The sequence below is a fragment of the Scyliorhinus torazame genome, chromosome 3 (genome assembly GCF_047496885.1).
Source record: "Scyliorhinus torazame isolate Kashiwa2021f chromosome 3, sScyTor2.1, whole genome shotgun sequence".
Classification (NCBI taxonomy): domain Eukaryota; kingdom Metazoa; phylum Chordata; class Chondrichthyes; order Carcharhiniformes; family Scyliorhinidae; genus Scyliorhinus; species Scyliorhinus torazame.
Genome location: NC_092709.1, coordinates 197,968,404 through 197,982,239, shown reverse-complemented (window position 1 = coordinate 197,982,239; position 13,836 = coordinate 197,968,404). Strand labels below are relative to the sequence as shown.

The 13,836-nt window shown below is 43.2% G+C and overlaps 2 protein-coding genes across 2 annotated transcripts in view; one reads left to right on the top strand and one right to left on the bottom strand.

Annotated features, from left to right (window-relative positions):
• The window catches only part of atp10d (ATPase phospholipid transporting 10D), a 375,226-nt gene extending 365,352 nt beyond the window's left edge, over positions 1-9,874 (bottom strand). Inside the window, 1 exon segment of the mRNA XM_072496710.1 lies at positions 9,652-9,874. The gene's annotated coding sequence lies outside the window, so the exon portion shown is untranslated.
• The window catches only part of commd8 (COMM domain containing 8), a 93,758-nt gene continuing 81,899 nt past the window's right edge, over positions 1,978-13,836 (top strand). The window contains exons 1-2 of the mRNA XM_072497850.1: positions 1,978-2,095; positions 8,302-8,381. Of these exons, the coding sequence (XP_072353951.1) occupies positions 1,978-2,095; positions 8,302-8,381 (198 nt within the window). The remainder of the gene's footprint in view (positions 2,096-8,301; positions 8,382-13,836) is intronic.

The following is a 13,836-nucleotide window of genomic DNA, read 5'->3' as shown; positions in this document are numbered from 1 at the left end:
GTCCACCCTATCTAAGCCATTCATTATCTTGTAAGTTTCTATTAGATCTCCCCTCAACCTCCTGAACTCCAATGAATATAATCCCAGGCTATTAGACCAACAACATTTTTAGTTAGGCATCTGTTCATCCCAGGAGATGAGGAACTGCACCCAGTATGCATGTCATTTCTGTATTCAACATGTTTTCCTATGTTTTTATCGGATATAGTGGGGAAAGCGGGATTACGCTATGGAGCTGGATGATCAGCCATGATAATTATGAATTGCGGAGCAGTCTCGAGAGGTCGAATGGCTTCCTCCTGCTCCTATTTTCAATGTTTCTACGTTTCCATCATCTGTTGTAGCTGGAGTGGCAGTCCCTTCCAGTTGGCACAAACGAATAGCATTAGCCAGAGGTTGATTGATGTTTTGTACTTCTGGTTGGCTCTCCCCCCCCCCCCCCCCCAAATCTGGTCATTTATTTTCTCCTCTGCTTTTTTCCGCATCTTCCCTTACTGCTAGTCACTAGGCATTCCAGTCAGCACAAGGATGTCCCTACATCAACTCCAATCCTAGTTAACTTGGAAGTCTTGCATGCAGACATCCTTGTATTGCAGACTTCAGTTACCCGTTAGCAAGCTCACCGTAGAGCATGCCTTTGGGGATGCAGCCATCATCCACTTAACTCACGTGGCCCAGCCAGAGTGTGGCTGACCCGAGGGCAAACATGCTGGTATATTTCAATGTTTGGCACTGTCTTGCCAGGAGATACCAAATATTTGTCTCAACTACTTTTTTTGACTTGCATCCGTTTCCCATTCCTCTCTCCCAGTATTTGAGTGGTCTCACCACCACAACCCAAAGATGTGCAGGCTAGGTGGATTGGCTACGCTAAATTGAAAAAAAAAAAAAAGGATTTGGTATTCTTTTTTAAAATAAATTTAGAGTACCCAATTATTTTTCTTTCAATTAAGGGGCAATTTAGTGTGGCCAATCCACCTAGCCAGCACATCTTTTGGGTTGTGGGGGTGAAACGCACGCAGACACAGGGAGAATGTGCAAACTCCACACGGACAGCGAGCCAGGGCCGGGATTCAAACCCGGGTCCTCAGCGCCGTAGGCAGCAATGCTAACCACGTGCCGCCCCAAGATTTGGTATTCTAAATTTTTTTTAAAAAAGTTTCCCATGCCCTGCTACTGTAAAGAAGGGGGCCGAGAACACAAGCCTGGTACTTGTGGAGCTTTGTGATGGGTGGCACGGTAGCACAGTGGTTAGAACTGTTGCTTCACAGCACCAGGGTCCCAGGTTCAATTCCCGGCTTGAGTCACTGTCTGTGCGGAGTCTGCACGTTCTCCCGGTATCTGCGTTGGTTTCCTCCGGGTGCTCCGGTTTCCTCCCACAAGTCCCGAAAAACGGGCTTAAGTGAATTGGACATTCTGAATTTTCCCTTTGTGAACCCGAACAGGCGCCGGTGTGAGACGACTGGGGTATTTTCACAGTAACCTCATTGCAGTGTTACTGTAAGCATACTTGTGACAATAATAAAAGGTAGTTAAAAAAAAAAATTATTAGGACAGCTCAGTGGCGCAGTGGGTAGCACTGCTGCCTCACGGCACTGAGGTCCCAGGTTCGATCCTGGCTCTGGGTCATTGTCCGTGTGGAGTTTGCACATTCTCCCAGTGTTTGCGTGGGTTTCGCCCCCACAACCCAAAGATGTACAGGGTAGGAGGATTGGCCATGCTAAATTGCCCCTTAATTGGAAAAAATGAATTGGGCACTGTAAATTTATTTTTAGAAAGATTATTTTCAGCTAGTTTGCTGTTGGCCTGCACTTAACTTTTCAACTTCGACATGACAAATGTGGTGGCTTTGATAATCCTGCTGCTGATTTTGACATCGAGGGTCAGGTTGTTTGCAATTGTTCATCCAAAGTATGTGAAGCTGTCGATGATCTCACTCTGGAGAATGATTTTGATGGCAGGTGGAGTCTCTACGTCATGCCCCATAACTTCGACCTTTCTGACATTGATCATCAGTCCAAACGCCTTGCAGATGCAAAATTACTGACCTACAAGCTGTTGCAAGTAAACTTTGATATGGGATGCCAGTTCAGCAGTTAGCAAACAGCAACTCATAGGCTAGGCCATTACGCACTTTGGTCTTGGTGCGCAGCCTTGCCAAGTTGAACAGCTTGCTGTCAGTTCTAGCATGCTGGCAGACAACCTCCTATCAGTTGCTGAAGGCAAGCAACAGCAGCAAGGAGAAAAAGATGGCAAAGCGAATTTGTGCCAGAGCACAGCCCTGCTTTACCCTACTGCTGATCTTGAAAGTCGTTGACGATGTTCTATCATAACTGATGAAACTATGCATGCCTTTGTGCAAAGAAGAAATAATTCCCTAGAGTCTAGATGGGCAGCCTATGTTCTGCTGATATACGTCACCAAGGCTTCGGCCTATGAAAGTAATGTGCTTTGCTGTTCGTGGCACTTCTCCTGTAACTGCTGAAGTGAAAAAATCCTGATAACTGTCAATCAGCCAGCTCTGAAGTCTCACTAAGGCTGAGGGGTAGATGCGTGATGTCAAGGTCTACAATCAAGTCAGAGCAACACGTGCAAAGACCTTCCCCACAATACTTAATAAAGGAGGTGCCTTGGTAATTGTTAGTCCATTTTGTTTGTATCACGCATGTCTTGAGGCACAAGTCTTTCCTTCAAGCAGAGACCAAAAGGCTCATGGAGATGCTGCAGCAGTTCTGGTTTTCCACTTTTGATGGTTTCAGGTCAAATGTTGTTGTTTCTTTTGCCGCTGGCAAGACAATTAACGGCCTTGTTGAATTCAATTATGGCGGGTTCACTGTCCAGTTCCTCCATGACAGAAAGTATGGAACAGTGTGGAGAACTTCTTCACTGCTATTTCCGTTTTCCTCCATGGCTTTGTCCTTAACGATTTCTATCGCCTCTCCGAGCTCTGCAACCGTCTGGGATATTTGCACATCTCTGAATTGAATTGCTCAATGATTGTTGGCCACGCCTCCAACCACCTAGGCAATATACTCTGAAATTCCCTCCCTAAATTTCCATCCCTCCACCGCTGTCTCTTCATTTCAGGCACCGCTTAGAACCTACATTTTTGACCAAATAGTAGGTAATCTGCCATAACATCTCATTATGTGGCTCTCCGTCATAATGTGTTTAATAATACTGCTGGAACACCCTTGGACATTTACTGCATCAAAGATGCTGTATAAATGCATGTTGTCTTTACGTTGTTGCCCACTTTCAGCTAAAGCAGTTAGGGGGACAAATAGCACAGTTTCTTTTCCAATTGCTTGGACTATGGGCCTCATTAGCTAGGCCAGTATTTACTGTTCATTCCTTATGTGCCCTTGAGAAGATGGTTAGCCACCACCCTGAACCACTGTAATATACAGTGAAGGTATTACTACAGCGTTGCTGGGTAGGGAGGGAGCTCCAGAATTTTGATTCACTGAAGATGCACAATGATACAACAGTCAATAGTCTCCTCTTTAAAAGGCACCAACTCATGGACGTTCGCTCATATTTTAGTTATGTTACAAATCTTTATTTTTGCCTTATGTAGAAACCAAGTTAGAGTGAATCTATAGTGTGTATTTCATCCATGACAGTGTTGATACAAATCCACTTTCCAGGGGGAAGAACCATGGTTGACTTTTTCCCCTCTGGTACTGGACACCGAGGCCAGTCATAGCAGCCAAAATGCTCTCCTGGCCGAGATCAGTTCACTCAGCCCTAGACTATAATCAGATTTGGGACTTTATGCTTAAATGTTACATTACCCACCAGGGTATTATAGGAGTGGCCAGTAGCACCCTGCAGGTCTCACAGAATGACAGAAAAATTTGGATGTGACAATTAGGTCATACCCCACAGGTAGCAATCCACAGAAAAGGGCACAACCCAGTTAGCACCCTATTGCGAAAGCTGTATTCCACAGTTAGCACCCTGCCACCTCTGCCCCAACCCACAGTTAGTGCCTTACTGGCCAGGCCCAATTCCGCAGTTAATATCCTGCACCTTAGGCTCCCTTGGATGAAATACAAATGCAACCAACATTTGCAAAGCAATCTTTGTTGAAATGTGCAACAGGACTGTGTTATTTCAAAGCCACACTCAGAATGTAACATTCAACACTGTTACATAATGACCCTACTTGAAAACATACTGGAAGTGCATCACTTTACAGCGAGAGGGGTTTAAGAGGCTGTGATTTATAATCACAGAATTTACCAATGTAAAATGTTCCTTTGAAAATATTGAGGAAAGGAGAAGGAACTTTCTTGCAAAAGCTTTTATTTCCTGTTGACTACATAGTTGAGCAAATGAGCGTAAACATTTGTCTCCAGGAAGCATGCAAAGTCAATTCATAAAATAGATCAAGTTGAGAGCCTCAAAGAAATAATTCCTTTGTGGAGCTCAATCTGCTCTTCTCCGAGAAAGCAGAGGTCCTTGAATTAGTTTACTATCTGAAACATTGCTGGCTGTGGAGTTCAGTTGTAAAATATTACACTTCCCCCATCTGCACTCATGATGATTAACTAACCTTGAGCCAAGGCACTGGGGAGGGGTGTAAACTATATCAAAAGGCATATGATTGCACCTCGACTTTCTTTGTAATGCATCCCTTCTCTCTGGACAGTGGCATTAACTGAGGGGTCAAGGAGCCAGCAGCCTCTGGCAATTCACCCATGTAACCAACCTTCAAAAGTGAGCCTAGGCAGCCAATGTTGGGAGCCTGTCTGACCCCTCAGGCCATTGCAACCAAAAATATACCCTGTAGTCACCTCCATGCATTATTCAGCACGGGCTAATGATAGGCAAGAGAGGAACAAGATCAACGGCTTTATTTTCTCCTCCCTAGCCTTGGGGTGCAGATAGCAACTGTAGCAATCACAGTGCCACCCTGCTGGAGGTCAACAAACGCAGCACAGGCAGAAACAATGTGCAAACATATAAAGTTTTTAAGACAGATAACTTCCTAGTATACTTTATGAAAAAGAACACCAAGTCATGGTGGGAGAGTTAGGAAAGGTGACCAAGAGGCTAATCAAAAAGACGAGTTTTAAGAAAATGGAGAGGCAGTGAGATGGAGAGGGAGCACTCCACAGTGGGGATGAAGCAGCTGAAGATTTGGCCACTAATGGTGAAGGAAAGGAGGGCAGGCTTCAAGGAAGGTCAAAGTTTGAGGACCAATGTGCTTGACAGAAAACAAAGATGTAGAAGAATGTAAAGCAAACGTGGAGCAAGGCTATAAGAGAATGGAAGATAAAGATTTTAAATTGTATTGGAAAAGAGAGATCCAATGTAGATGGATGATGGGAGATGATTTGAGTGTAACGCTGGGAAACAAGATGCAGGCAGCTAAGTTCTTAACAAGTTGGAGTTTGTGAAGTTTGAGGGGATGGCAAGAAGCACAGTGGATAATTTGAGTCTACAGTTGACAAAAACAGTTAATAGTTTTGGCTACAGTGGGGTGAAATAGAGGCACAAATAGGAATAGGGAAATAGGGAACAAACCTTGGTTTGTTCGGTTCAGTGACACAATTACATAGCCACTGAAGCATCAGGAATGTTCTCTACAATCCACCGCACATACAAGTAAACAGTAACTGGCACTGCATTCTATAGTTGACAAACACACTAATTATAAACCACAGCACTTTTTCAAGGGAATTTGCAAATACTTGACATGAGAAAACCCCCCACAATTTTCCCCCTTGATCCTGTTGGATGCCAACAAGTCCATCATCAAGCACTCCCTTCCCAGATGCACCGTCCAAGTCCCTGTAATATGCCTCAATGGTCTAGTCCAGTATTCTTCCTCCAGCCCACCAGCCTTTACCCACACTTGACTTTGTAAATTGAGAACTGTCGACATGACATCGGCCATCTTAATTTCTCTGTTCCCCGCAATCACTAACTGGTCTCCCTCTGAACTTGCTGCACTCTATTCTCTTAGGTCTAATGCTGACAAGGGTGGTGCTGTAATTGTCTGGTTTCCCAACCTCTATTTTGCTGAGGCCTGAGTGCCAATTCTCAGAAACATCTTGCTTCCCCCTGGCCACTGATCATCAGGCCATTGTTTCTAGGACCATCACTGACCTTGTGTCCTCTGGAGACCTTATCTCCTCACAGTCCCCCAAATTTGAACAGCTGACTAATAATAATAATAATCTTTATTCATGTCACAAGTAAGCTTACATTAACACTGAAATGAAGTTACTGTAAAAAAAATAAAAAAATCTTACCTCCTTCCCAAAATCCGGAAACCGGAATGTCTTGATAGACCTTTCATTTCAGTCTGTTTCTGCCCTACTGAACTTATTTCTTGTTATCTTGACTATCTTTTCACCCCTTGTCCAGTGCCTTCCCAGCTACATTTGTGACTCTTAACACCCAACTTAATTTCAACAATTTCCAGTTTCCCAACCCTAACTGTCTCCTCATTACCATGATGTCCAATATTTCTATACCTCCACCCCACCCGGTTGGTATGAGGGTTCTCCACTTCTTCCTTGAACAGTGGCCCAGCCAGTCCCCATCCACCACTGCGCTCCTCCCCCAGTTGAACCTGCTCTCTCACTGAACAATTTATTTTTAAACTTTTCTCATTTCCTCCAAATAAAAGTGGTTATGAGTACCTACATGGGCCCTAGTAATGCCTGTCTTTTTGCTGGGCATGTGTAACATTCCTTGTTCCAGTTCTACTCCGGCCCCCTTCCCCAACTATTTTTCTGGTGCATTAATGACAATATTGAATTTTCTATTCTAGCCTGGAAGCAGAAAACTTCCAATTTCTACCCTTCTCTTACCTTCGCATGGTCCATCTCTGACAATTTCCTTCCCTTCTTTAAAAAAAAAAATTAATTATTTTTTCCAATTATGGGACAATTTAGCGTGGCTAATCCACCTAACCTGCACATATTTGGGTTGTGGGGGTGAAACCCAGGCAGATACGGAGAACGTGCAAACTCCACACGGACAGTGACCCAGGCCGGGATTTGAACCCAGGTCCTCAGTGCCGTAGGCAACAATGCTAACCACTGTGCCACCATGCTGTCCTTCCTTGACTTATTTGTCTCCATTTCCACGGATAGGCTGCCTAATAATATTAATTTAAAGTCCACGGATTAACACAGCTACCTCGACTACTCTTCCTCACATCCTATTTCCTGTAAAGTCTCCATTCCATTCTCCCACTTTCTCGGTCTCGATCACATCTGCTCTGCTGACCTTCCACAACAGCACTTCTGATGTTTTTCTTTCACCTCAATCGAAGATTTCCCTCTTCAAAACGGCCTATTTCCCATACTTCCGCTCTCACCCTTCCCCTGCCCCAAGAACTGTGATTGGATTCCCCTTGTACTCACTTTCCACTGCATCAGCCTCCACATTGAAAGGATCATCCTCTGTCATTTCCATCTCCTCCAGCATGAAGCCACCATCAAACACATCTTTCCTTCCCTATCAGCATTCCGAACAGACAAGTCTCTCCATGACAGCCGATTCTACACCATCAAAACCTTGTCCCCTTCTCATGCAATCACACCATTGTCCTTTTACCTCCTTTCTCCTCACTGTCCAAGGCCCCAAATAATCTTCCCAGGTAGAGCAGTAATTTACTTGTACTTCCTTCAAAGTAACTTAGTCTATTTGCTGCTCACCATACCATCTCCTCTACACTGAGGAGACCAAACACAGATTGGGCAACTGCTTTGCAGGACATTTCCACTCAGTCCACAAGCATGACCCAGAGCTTCCGGTTGCTTGCCATTTTAATTTGCCACCTTGCTCTCATGCTCACACATGCTGCAGTGTTCCAGTGAGGTTCAACATAAGCTTAAGGAACAGCTCCTCATCTTCCAACTTTACAGCCTCTGGACTCAACATCTGAGTTTAACAATTTCAGTCCATGAATTCTGTCCGCATTTTGATTCTTTTTTATATCTCATGCTGGGTTTTCAGGTTTTGCTTTCGGATGTAGCTGTTCATTATTCTGCTATTCACTCATTTTGAACAAATGCTTGCTTTATTTCTTTACTAGAATCGTTACTATTCACTTTGCCTTTTGTTTCATGGCATCTTTGTCATTTAATCTCTCCCGTCTTTTATGCGATCCCAGATCTTCCCTTTTGGTTTTCTTCCTCCTCTCCCCCTCCAACAGGATAAAATCCATCACATTTCCATCTTCCTTCAGTTCAACTCAAAAAATTAATTCTCCTTCTCCCTCTGTAGATACTGCTAGACCTACTCATTATTTCCAGCATTTCGTTTTTATTTCAGATTTCCGGCATCCACGGTATTTTGCTGCATACCAATTGGCTACTAATGTTTCCTACATTACAGTGGCTATACCTCAAAAGGTATTTGATTAGCTGTGATGCACTTTGACACATCCGGAGACTATGAAAAGGACCACATACATGCAAGTCTTTACTTCTTTGAATACACAATTAGTTACACAAATTCCTAGTGATTGTTACATTGGCTGATTCAGACCGAGCATTGGCAATAGGGGTAGTAAAATCTAGTCTCTGTGTTCCTACATCCTACTATTGATTACTTTTGAAAAGGTTGATATTTCAGGGTCAGGTTTGCCTACAATTGCAGCCCTCCAAAAGGTGAAAAGTCCATTGACATTCATCTGTCGGATTATGCAAGAACAATAAACCGTCAAAGTATCAAAGAGCTCCTCCCACCCCTTGAACCATAATATAATGTGGCAATATGCCTTCTGGCAAGGAGAACATTGAAAATGGAAAAAAGTGCTCCCTTTTGGAAAACAGGCGACAATTCATGTAGTGTCTCAATAGTTCCCAGTATTTAAACAGTTTAGGGTTTCAGGCAGTGGCTCTAAAGGGGCAGTACAAGATCAATCGCCTGTTATACAGATGAAATTAAATATCAGGCGCTGTGTATCAAGGACAACGGATCCAGTCCCGTCCATTTTGCGTCACCGCGCGAGTAATTTCTAACCATGTACTTTGAAATAATGATCACAAATTTCCAACTCAGACACAGTACAATATTTTCAGGAATTATCATTTTTTGGTGGAAAGCGTTTGCCAAATCTTCTCAGAAAACGCCAGAAAAATCACCATACTCAAATGTTAAGAAAAAGAGCTCCTCCCCCTAAAAATCCCCAAAGAACTTTATAACAGTTCCTACTTCCGCTCACTTAAGTCTTTACGGTAAATACATACCAAAAGCTGCAGCACAACTCTATATCCATACATTCATTGAATTATCAATTGCAATCAATCATTTATTTTGCTGATACAAGTTACACGATTCGAAAAAAAATCAGCACATTGCTCAGTAAATAACGTCTCCTTATGAAAAAAGTGACAAATGTTATTCCGGGGAAGCGAGAGAAAATAGACTGAAATGTAATTTTAATTAATGCTATACCAGGTCTACGTAACTTAAGAATCAATCCATGTTTGTGTATTTAACCAATAAAAACCATTTCGCAACGATTAGGTTTCTTCACCCCTTTAATGAGATAGAAGTTCAACTCGGTTTTTTAAACAACTCTAGCGGAGAACAAATCAAATGATTACTGGTTTCTTGCTGGGTGTCCTTTCATACTTTTGTTAATTATTGCTTTGGAATAAAGAGACAGAGACTTACCAGCTGCTTATGTGTCCACAGCAAAACGTACATCACAGGAGGACGTCTTTTCAGCAGAAATCCTTTCTCTGTAACAATGAGAAACTAAACATTTCCGTTCCCGGGTTCGTCCCGTTTAATAATTCAGCTCACAGTAAAAACCCTAATTTATTCGATACTTTCAAGGCAGCCACACACACACTGCCATCAAATCGAACTTCCAACGAAACCAAATCAATCAATTCCGGCAGCAGTTAGTGGGGGAAGGACCAGCCAAACTTAATCGCACACAGAGAACTGGATAGCTGGGCGGAGCCACAAAACTTCTGCAAGATGTGCAGATGCAAAATAGGGGAAAGATGTAGATGTATGAGTGATTTGCTTTGTACACTGATTACAAACGGCAGCATATTTCCAGCTCTAAAAACACGACTTGAAAAATATTAACCATATGTTATTTCTGTTCTTATTTTTGAAATAAAGGCTATAGGCAAAGGCTATGGGGCCTGACAATATCGCGACTGCAGCACTGAAGACTTGTGCTCCAGAACTTGCTGCACCCCTAGCCGAGCTGTTCCAGTACAGCTACAACACTGGCATCTACCCGACAATGTGAAAAATTGCCCAGGTGTGTCCTGTACACAAGAAACTGGACAAATCCAATCCAGCCAATTACCACCCTAACAGTCAAGTGATGGAAGGAGTCATCAACAGTGCTATCAAGCGGCACTTACTCAGCAATAGCCTGCTTGCAGAAGCTCAGTTTGGGTTCCGTCAGGGTCACTCAGCTCCTGCCCTCATTACAGCCTGAGTTCAAACATGGACAAAAGAGCTGAATGCTAGAGGTGAGGTGAGAGTGACTGCCCTTGACATCAAGACAGCAGTTGACCAAGTATGGCATCAAGGAGCCCGAGCTAAATTGGAGTCAATGGGAATCAGGAAGAAAACTCTCCACTGGTTGAAGTCATACCTGGCACAAAGGAAGATGGTCGTGATGGTTGGAGGTCAATCATCTCAACTCCAGGACATCACTGCAGGAGTTCCTCAGGGTAGTGTCCTAAGCCCAACCGTCTTCAGCTGCTTCATCAATGATCTCCCATCATAAAGTCAGAAGTCGGGATGTTTGTGGATGACTGCACAATGTTCAGCACCATTCGTGACTCCTCAGATAATAAAGCAGTCCATGTCAAATGCAGCAAGACCTGGACAATATCCAGGCTTGGGCTGACAAGTGGCAAGTTACATTTGCGCCACACAAATGCCAGGCAATAGCCATCGCTTACAAAAGAGGATCTAACCTTTACCCCTCGACATTCAATGGCACTACCATCCCCACAATTAACATCCTGGGGATTACCATTGATCATAAGCTGAATGACTAGCCACATTAATACTGTGGCTACCAGGGCAGGTCAAAGACTAGGAATCCCACGGCAAGTAACTCACCTCCTGACCCCCCAAAGCCTGTCCATCATCTACAAGGCACAAGTCAAGAGTGTAATGGAATACTCTTCACTTTCCTGAATGAGTGCAGCTTCAACAACGCTCAAGAAATTTGACACCATTCAGGACAAAGCAGCCTGCTTGATTGTTCCACCTTCCACAAACATTCAAACCTTCCACCACCGACGAACAGTGGCAGCTTTATGTATCATCTACAAGATGCACTGCAGTAACTCACCAAGGTTCCTTAGACAACACCTTCCAAACCCACGACCACTACCATTTAGAAGGACAAGAGCAGCAGGTAGCAGGGAACACCATCACTTGGAGGTTCCCCTCCAAGTCACTTACCACCCTGACTTGGAAATATATTTCTTCCTTTACTGTCACGGGGGCAACATCCTGGAACTCCCTCCCTAATAGCACAGTGGGTGGACCTATACCTCGAGGACTGCAGCAGTTCAAGGAGGCAACTCACCACCACCTTCTGAAGGGAAACTAGGGATGGGCAAAAAACGCTGGCCTAATCAGCGACGACCATATCCCGTAAATGAATAAAAATAAATAAGTAAAAATAAAAGTACAATGGACCCATTACTCAAGGCGCATACATACTTGAGTATACATTTTAATATTGGTTTCCATAGCTTCTTAGGGCCCATGTCTCATCTCTCTTCCCACTTCAAACTAAATGAGTTCACTGTATCTGTCAATGTCACACAATAGGAGATGGTGTCAGGTTGCAATGTGGCTGCAACACAACCATTCAGTTCACCCCACACACATTTCAAGTAGATGTCAAGGTGGAATTTTAGGACTGCTTCTCTGCTTAATCATTTATATGTACTTTTGCTGATTATTTGTGGTAGAATCTAATACCATATGAAATATCCAACGTCAACAACCACATTTGAAACAACACCATCCAACTGGAGAATATTTAGCAACCCTTTTCATTTATTTGCATAATGCATAATTAACACCATAAATCATCTTCATATAATGACAGAATTTAGGAAAGAATTAAATTAGATAAAGTCGCAGGTCCAACAAGACTGTTGTTGCACAGACACAATGTATGACCATAAGACAGAGGAGCAAAATTACACCACTGGGCCCATCGAGTCTGCTCCGCCATTCAATCATGGCTGATATTTTTCTCATCCCCATTCTCCTTCCTTCTCCCCATAACCCCTGATCCCCTTATTAGTCAAGAACCTATCTATTTCTGTCCGCAGCAAAGAGTTCCACAGATTCACCACCCTCTGACTGAAGAAATTCCTCCTCATCTCTGTTTTAAAGGATCATCCCTTTAGTCTGAGATTGTGTCCTCTACTTTTAGTTTTTCCTACAAGTGGAAACATCCTCTCCACGTCCACTCTATTCAGGCCTTGCAGTTTCCTGTAAGTTTCAATAAGATCCCCCCTCAGCCTTCTGAACTCCAACGTGTACAGACCCAGAGTCCTCAACCGTTCCTCATACGACAAACTCTTCATTCCAGGGAATTCTGCCATTATTGAACATCTTTATTTTTACCTCCCCAGCAGAGGGGGCAGCAGTGGTGAATATAACAAAATGCTAGATTTTTTTTCAAATGTTCCAATTAAGGGACAATTTAGCGTGGCCAATCCACCTACCCTGCACATCTTTGGCTTGTTTGACTCACACAGACAAGGGGAGAGTGTGCAAACTCCACACGGACAGTGACCTGGGATCGAGCCAGAGTCCTCGGCGCAATGAGGCAGCACAAATGCTAAATTTTTAAAAATTCATTCCTGGGGTGTGGACATCATTGGTTGGGCCAGTGCCTATCCCCAATTGCCTTTCAACTGAGTGATTTGCTAGGCCATTTAAGAGTCAGTCACATTACTGTTGATCTGGAATCACATGTAGGCCAAACCAGGTACAAGGACATTAATGAACCAGAGGAGTTTTTACAACAATCTTCATGGTTATCATTAGACTTTAAGTGCCAGATTTTTATTGACTTCAAATTTTACCAACTGCCATGGTGGGATTCAAACCCAGGTCAGAGTGTTGCCCGAAGTAGAACAATAATGTGGTTTCTTTATTTGAAGATAAGCTTATATACATGTAATGATAGCTGTGAGGCTACAGATACATCTGATCTGTATGACTGCTACTCTGCTCTGTCTACAGAGTACATAGGATTATATACATCCTGTCTCATTGGGATAGTAATGGATAGCAGTTTAAGATATGCCCCTTGGGTTAGCACTGCTCCCTCACGGGCTGAGGATCTGGGTTTGATCACAACCCCGGGTCACTGTCCGTGTGGAGTTTGCACGTTTTCCCCATGTCTGTGTGGGTCTCAGCCCCACAACACAGAAAGATGTAGATAGGTGAATTGGCCACGCTAAATTTCCCCTTAATTGGAAAAAGAAAATAATTGGGTACTCTAAATTTATGAAAAAGAAATGCCCTTTAAAGGCACATCACAACATCCCATTTTTATTAGATTAAAATAATCAAAAATTATTTACATTACATCAAAATTATGTTGTGTTTGAATATGTTACACAAAGCAATTAATTTATAAGTCTCTGAAGTGTATGGTAGTTTACTTATATGTCCAGATTTGGTTGCGGGGAATTTGATTTGAGATCTCTGTACGCTTTCATAATGCTGGCTGTCATTCGGAAAGCTATGTTTGGTTTGTGTCTTGCACTGTGTTCTACTAGGGTTACTCGGTGTTTCTGGTCATGGTATTGATCTGATTTGACATCTGTTTCATTGCACTGC